Source organism: Lactuca saligna, chromosome 8 (genome assembly GCF_052625555.1).
Source record: "Lactuca saligna cultivar CGN05327 chromosome 8, ASM5262555v1, whole genome shotgun sequence".
NCBI classification, from domain to species: Eukaryota; Viridiplantae; Streptophyta; class Magnoliopsida; order Asterales; family Asteraceae; genus Lactuca; species Lactuca saligna.
The window spans coordinates 257,311,217-257,319,396 of record NC_136424.1 but is presented as its reverse complement, the minus strand read 5'-3'; the positions used below and the strand labels follow the sequence as shown (position 1 = coordinate 257,319,396).

Sequence of the window (8,180 nt, the reverse complement as noted above, 5' to 3'; positions counted from 1 at the left end):
AAGAATAAATTAAGAATCTGAATAGAAGGCATGATAATTTGGTAGTTTGTGTTATATTCTGATGGAATAATAATAAGTGCTAGTATTGTGTTTTATGTCATCACTTAATACATGTTACTACACATTCTTATATTTGTTATGTATTATAACAGAACAAGTACAAGAAGAAGAACAACACATAAAACGAGAAAAAAGATCAAAGAAAAAACTTGATAAGCTAGTTGCAGAAAAGAAAAGTCCTAAACCTCTAAATGTACTACTTTTTGAAAGGGAGATAAGATCAAAGAGCACACATGAGAGAGTTCCAATTCTAAAGAATATAAAGAATAAGGGAATTGATGAATCTGTGAATGAGGAAAAAGATCATGTTAGAAAAACAACTAACGAATACCCACCTGGATTAAGGAATCTGTCAACCAGAATGAAATGTGATAACATCACTGCAGTTGTTAGGGGCATGTCATCGGAACAAAAAAAGCAATATTAAGTATGGGTTTTGGGTCAATTCTGCAAGTGAATATAACAAGTTATCCTGGCCAACTATGCTACTACCTTTTAGATGTTTATGATGCTGATAGTAGAAGACTTGTCCTACAAAATTCTGTTATTGAGATCACAGAGCAAACTGTACATGATATGATGGGGTTGCCAATTGGTGGAGAAGACTTCAATGAGTTGCCATTGTGTGAAAAGGGGAATGAAATTTTGGAAGAATGGAGGGGACAATATACTAGTGATAAGTTCAATGGTGAGGAGTATTTAAGGAGAATTCAGGCCACATCAAAAGATAGTTTGATGTTTAGGCTAAATTTTTTAACTCTTTTCATCAACAACTTCATAGAGTCAATGTTGATGGGAACAAATCAAGTAAAAGTGGTAAGGAAGTTGGTGTTAGTACAAGACTTTTCAAAGTTAAATTAGTGTAAGTTTATGCTCAATTGTTTGGGATCAAGGAAGAGTCTATGGAAAAGAGATGACAAATCAAGCTACTATACTGGGCCTATTACACTCCTTCTAGTAAGTGTTCAATGGTCTGATATGATATTATAGATTGGTTGTTAATGTTTTATTTATATGTTTATTTAGTTAATGTTTGGTTAATTTTTTTTGTAGTTGGTGTACGTGTACAACATGAAGTATTCTATCAAGTTAGACAAAAGGGTACCTTTTATTGGGCATATAATTGGTGCCAATTTATTAGAGATTCAGCGATACAAAATCAGCTTGGGAGGGTTCGGAAGGTTGTTTCGCGATGAGCATGATGATGTCGATATTAATGTTGAAACAGGGGGTGAAGATCAACAGCTGGTCAGTTTTAGGAAGGATTTTGGAGATGAGGAGGTAAAATTATATTTTTGTGTTGCATAAATATTTAGTTTGTGATTATTACACTTTAAACTTGATCATACATTCTGATAGAATATATGTGAATATTCTGATAGTAAAATTGTTGAAATATTCTTGTAGTGTAATTAAAAAAGTAATAATATGTATTGCAAGCGTATGCTGGTGTTTTAGAGCATAGTTATGGGTTAATTCTAACAAAAAAAAGTACTATGGAGGTTGCGTTGAAGGATGGATTGGAAAAGTTCCCTGATAGTGTGTTGTTGAAACAGTGGTTAGAAAAGATGAATGAGCTTTTTAGGGGAAATCATGAAGGCACAAACAACACAAAGGTGAATGATTCAGATGGAGATAATGAGGTGAATAGGAATGATATGTTGATAGCAATGGAGATAATACTTCACCTGTTAGAGGATTGGTAATTAGTGAAGTTAATATAGAGAAAGATGTAAGTTATAATACCCGTGTTAACACCAATGATTTAACAATGAGCCAATTTCATCGACTTCCGGGAGTGAATGATGAAATGATTCAGATGTTGGAAGAAACTAAGTTACAGGTGTATAGAAGAAAAAAGCTAATGTTAGGATTGATGGGGGAAGATATGGTTGGAATAAATTTAGGAGAACAGGTTGAGAATGCTGCAGAAGATGCTGACATTGAAGTGAGGGAAAAATGTATCCCTAAAAAGGCAAAGATATTCCATTCCTCGTATATTGAAAGAATTGTTAAGGTTGGGGATAAACTGAGTAAGTATGAATCAGGAATTTGCAATTCAATTTTTGCATCTAATAGAGATGATGGGTAAGTATATATGAGCTATTTAATTTTTTTTTAATAAAACTGTAATTTTTTGAACATTGATTTTATATGTAATTTGTGGTATATGGATGAGATTTGGGACATTGGAACAGGTCATGTGTTGGACTAGGGTTTTGCATTTCAATTTAATCAAGGAATGTTTCTACATTCTAGAGTAATTGACTGTTGGGCTGGGTTTTTAAATAAAATGGAGAACTACAAGGATGAATCATCGCTGTCAAGATTTTTCTTCGATACAACTATTGTGGTATGGAATTTTTTTGTAAAGTATGTTTAAATTGTAGTTTAATTTTTTTAGAATAAAAATTTTGTGATGATGTGGATGGTTACAGACAGAAGAGATTCTAAAAGAATTAAAAACGGAAGATCTGAAATGTAGGCTTTTTGCTACTCTGTTGCAAATCTACATTAAGAAATTTGATGTGAAGCCAAGTTTCAGAGATGTTGCACTTATACGTATATTGTGTGTGTGTATTAATTGTTGATTCACTTAATGTTAATTTAACTTTCTTTTTTACTGTGTACAAGGTTTTCTTCCCAATAGTTGATGATGCAAAGTATTACCTACTAGTCTTTGATCTAAGATCAAGTTCTTACTACATAGTGGATCATGTTAAGAGAACAGGAATCTTAGATAGGAAATATGGAATGATACCAAATTTGGTGGTAAGATACTGAATAATATTATGAGCATTCTGTTTTCATTATAAAAAAATGTTTATAAACTATACTTGATGTATTCAATGATAGAAAAAACTATTCTGCAACTACTTAACATCACAACATCATCCAATGGCAAAAGCCTTATGTTTTAAGGTGGGGCGGGTGATGAACATATCTTGGCAGGTAGAACAGGTTGGAACAGATTGTGGAATCTACCTAATGAGGCATATGGAAAGTTACATGGGTGGAAGTGAAGGGCGTTGGGAGTGTGGGCTTATAGATAAAAAGGCGGGTGATTTGACTGTTATACTTAAGTTAAGAATGAAATACATGGCAAGATTGTTGACAGCTGACTTCAACAAGTGTAAGAGTATAATAGTTACAGATTTTGAAGCGTTTCGTAAGCTGGATATTTTGGAACAAACAATGATTCTACAACAGTCAGCTGAAAATAGGAAGAAAAAGAGAAAAACGAGGGGTCGTCACTAAGAAATTGAAGTTGTAGTTTGGTATTTTGAAGTTAGATGCTGACATGACATTAGTTTAAACCTTTTTTTTTATTTTGTGTTTTTGGGAAAAGTACTTTGTCTATCAGAAGGTTTGAACATTTGGTATCTATATGTTAGATTATATGTTCTAATGGAATGTTCGTTTTGGGTTAAAGGTTGTGTTGATGCATTGTATGCTGTCATGAGTGATTATGTTCTTAATTTTGAATAACCCATTCTGGTAGAAGTATCATTAGGTGAATGTTAGTTTTTTGGTGGGCTATTTGGAAAAATAAAATGCAGAATTAAATTGAGAAAAAAAAATTATGACTAGGTATGGGGGTAGTATTTTTTTTTATGCTGGTAGAATGGTTTTAATGTTATTATTCGATTAGAATATTTTGTAATATTTCATTTTCTGATAATGGGCTTTATATGGGGAATATAACTTTTGGTATAAAGGTTTCTTGTTGAAAATAAATGTGTGTGAAAATGTGTGCTTCTGTAAAAATCAGTATAAAAGTGTTTTGGAATTAATATGTTTAATTAGTATTTAGTATGTTTATACTTCATTAAGCAATAAAACATCTAGTTAACATGAAAATGAATTTGAAAAAAAAATGGAAAAAGTTGTAACAAATAATTAAAGGTATGAAAAGAATTAGTTTACTAAATATTTCTATTTCGGAATATTTTTATTTTTAAGAAATAAAAAAAACATAAACATAAGTATATTTAATGATCGGGGCATGTTTACTAATAGTGAAAGTGAATACTTTGTGACTAGGTTGTGGTTTATAATTTTTTGATGTTGATAGAATTGATTTACAATTATGATTATAATAGAGTATTTTGTAATAATTTATGATTTATTAATGGGATGTATATGGAAAATGTGCTTTTACGTATAATGTATCCATGTTTAAGTAAATATGTGTGTATAAATGTGTAATTCTGAAAAACTTAGTATAAAATTGTATTGGAATGAATATGTGTAATTAGAAGGGCATGGTCACTAACAGTCAAAGTGAAAACTTTATTCAAAGACATAAAAGATAACATTGACTGTGAATGACCAATGTAAAATGAAAATGTGATTTTAATAAAACTGAAAAACTAACAAACAAAGAACTATGGCGGGACGTTCTTTGAAGGACAATTTCTTTTGTCATGATGAGCCATTTGTTTACATATAGCACACGTTCTCTTCGGTTTCGAGATTTCTTTTTCAATCATTTCTTTTTTAGATTTTAATCTGTTCCCACGACTTCCACATCTTTTTTTTCCGAATATCTGAAGGATTCTGAATATCATTAACATCAAATACTACATCAGGAACTACCACGCCTTGAAGCTTGTTGAAATGTTCTATATGGTCGGTACTTCATGATTTGGACAATCATCAACAAAAATTTTTTCAACTTATTATGCTCGTCAATGTATAACTTCAATTTAGTTGCATCATGACAAAGAAAAGAAACACAACAGTCAACTGTGTTGAGGATATTAATTGCAGTCATGTCGGAATTAGAATCGTCAAAAGATTTAGTGAACCGTCTTCTAAGTAATTTTGTTGGAATAACCTCCCTGCGCCAACGTTTTAGAATGTACTTTTCAGGAAGTTGTTCGATGTCATAGTACTTAAACACACAGAATATGTGTCTACATAAGATCCCGACATGTTCAAAATGCATACAAGTACATTTGAATGAACCGTCTTTTGTTGAGTGTGTGACCTGTACAATGTAAGATGAGTAAGGATAAGTTTTTAGTTGTAGGTATTTAGAAATTAAAATCAAAGGATAAAATGTACTATTTTTGTGAAAAAGAAAGATGTACTGTGTATTCAGTATCTCTTATAAGACAATCGTAATTGTATTCCTCGTCTTTTTCGTCAACATCGACATCAGTTGGTTGCGTAGTGGTTATGTTGTTTTTTTCTCCAAAACGATAATTGTTTCCACACCGTTGGAAGAAATCACATTTTTTTGGAAACAATTATCTTCTGCTCTTGATATCTCCTTCTGAACTTGATAAAAAATCTTGCATGTATATACCTTTGAAGCATGAGGTTCATTCGGACTACAGGTAATGAATTTAGGAAAAGCTGTGACAGTATTAAAATCATTGAGAATTTGATTATGTATTTGTCGTTCCATGACTGAATCAAATGTCATCATAAACATGATAAGATAAGAACCGGTTAATGTAGTTGTTTGGAATGACCAATTCTGACTTTCAGACGGTGATGTAGTTCGCATAAGACCAGACATTGGAATGTGCTTAAAAAATGCAGCAATCCAATATCTTCGCAACCCATACATGAGATTCATCCAACTGTTATCTGTAATTTTAAACTCCTGTAACATCGTGTACCATAAATTTTCGAAGTCATGTGGTTCCAGCTTAGAATTCCAAATTATAGAGTGAAAATGCTTGCGAAATTTTTGATTGGTGGCTGCATCTTCAATTGATAAAATTTGTATAAATGTATATGTAACGAGAATGAGTAAAGTATCTTGTACAGAAATTGATTCTGTTAGAATTGAGGTAAATCGTAATATATCCATGACAACAAAGTAAGGATAATAGTCTTTATGTGCATACCTTATTTGGAAACTTCTTAGTAATATGCCACATACATAACCTATGATGTGCGGACGGGAAAACGGTATTAATAGCTTTTTTCAAAGTTGGATCTTGGTCAGATTTAACCAATTGAGGTTGTTTTCTAAAAGCTCTCAAAAAATCTCTAAGCAACCATTCATAAGAAACTCCATCTTCTTTACTTAAAAGTCCAGCACCAAATGTTACACATTTTTTGTGGTTATCAATGCCAGTGAACGGAACAAAAACCATATCATACCTATTAAAAAAAATATTATTTTACATATCTGAAAAAAAAACAAATCTATTTGTAAAAGTATTAAAGAATAGAAATACTTATTCATGCTAAGTGTGGCATCGAGTGATACAACGTCTCCGAAGGAATTGTAGTTATACTTTGTTGTTTCATCAGCCCATAATAGAGCATTCAATCTTTTGTTCAAGACTTTATACTCAAAAGTAAACGATGGGACATTTTCTTCCTGTCATTCATCTGTCAACAAGGAATTTCGCGTCCCTCCCACCTATGTAACAATTCAGATTTCTCCTAGCATTCTTGAAATCAGAAACCAATCCACCTCGAACCGCAGGACCGACCTGGAGAGCATTGTACAGTCTATGTGCTTTTACAGGACCAATATTTTTTGTTGACATATTATGAATGAAAATTTCCTAGGAATAATCAAGTTTTCTCTTTGAACGAGATAAATACATATTGTCGTTGCTAAACAGCTTGTGATTGTGTTGTTCGACAAAATCACTCACGACATATTTAAGAGTACCTGGAATTATATCTAAAACAACTTTCGCTTTACAATTCCTCCTAAATAAATCTTTCCTTCTTTGCATTTTATTATGCTGAATGTCTAGAGTATCTACTTTACTAGTATTTGGATTACCTTCCCGATTGCATACCAAATGTCTACATGTAATTATCTCGTTTTTTGTTTTTTTGACTCTTCCAAACCTGACATTAAAGCCACATTCTAATGCATAGTTTCTGTAATTTGCTAGAGCTTTGTCATATGAATCAAATTTTTATGTTACTTTTGGTTTGATATCGTCTAAAACAATTGGGGTCCAATACAATGTGCCACCAGGTGAAACGTAATCATGTGTATCATGTGGTTGTCCTGTTTAAAAAACATGAATAAAATAATTATTCTGACAGAATTAAAATAGTATGTAGTAATTTCAATATCCTGAAATGAATTTAGTAACTTTAGTGAAATCAATATTAACCTATATATCTTCATCAACCAAATGATTTTCGTCTTCTGCATGATTTGCGTCCCCTGTATGTTTAATCAATGAAAACACATTAACATTTAATGTTAAACATGTTTCAAAAAGTATAAACCCTGATAGACAATGAGAAATTAAATAAAAGATTCAAAACCTTACCTAGATTAGGATTACTGCTTTCTCCTATTTCAAACCCGCCATCATTTAATGTATCATTATCAGGAAAATCGAAATCTCCAGTTCCATCTTCATCATCACAAGCAAAATATTGTTCCTGATAAATATGAGTATTGACATCTGGTACTTCATCGCCCATAGCTATGGAATAAGAAAAAATAAAGTACGATAAACTGACATAGAAAAAAAATAGGGATAAACACGGATACTATGCAAATTAAAAGGCTTGATCCTAGGGATCATTTGATAAATAAATAATGATTCCGATTTGATTATGTTTTAAAACATACTAAAGATAAAAAATATTCATATCTTACTATATTAATTACTAAACAATATTTTTTATCTTAACAAAGAATATGCAAAACAATTTATCTAGTACATAATTCCATTAGAATATGTAAACATGGATTATAAAACTCTACATAGCGTAATGTCTGTATATTATTCTATTAGAATAATATGTATAAATGGCTAATAAAAGTCTTTAATATGTGATATTTTCAAATAATTCCACTAGAATGTTATATCAACATGGATGACTAAAAGACTTGAATTTTGAAAATGTTTAAGTTAAAATCGTTGTATTCTCATTGTTTACACAATTTATTGTTGACATTATGTGTTTTGATTTTATGAACCGTGAAAGATATTTTCTGAAATGTATTGAAGAAGTTTTTTTTTTTTTTTTTTTTTATATATTCTGTCGGAATGAGATATATGTAACTGTGTATGAATTTAGCCATGGATAATTCTAATTCTCTAAACAAACATATATCAGAAAAAGAAAAAAGAATGTAATAACTTAAATATATAAGTTAGACAAAGTAAAAT

The 8,180-nt window shown here is 31.0% G+C and overlaps 1 protein-coding gene across 1 annotated transcript; it reads right to left on the bottom strand.

Annotated features, from left to right (window-relative positions):
• Positions 1-4,648: 4,648 nt before the first annotated feature.
• LOC145010622 (protein FAR1-RELATED SEQUENCE 5-like) lies at positions 4,649-7,485 on the bottom strand. Its single transcript, XM_078969142.1, has 6 exons — positions 7,329-7,485; positions 6,972-7,057; positions 6,261-6,406; positions 5,925-6,183; positions 5,375-5,722; positions 4,649-5,053 (listed from the first exon to the last, which is right to left on the bottom strand). The coding sequence occupies exons 1-6, from the start codon at positions 7,483-7,485 to the stop codon at positions 4,649-4,651; spliced, it is 1,401 nt and encodes a 466-aa protein (XP_078825268.1).
• Positions 7,486-8,180: the final 695 nt, after the last annotated feature.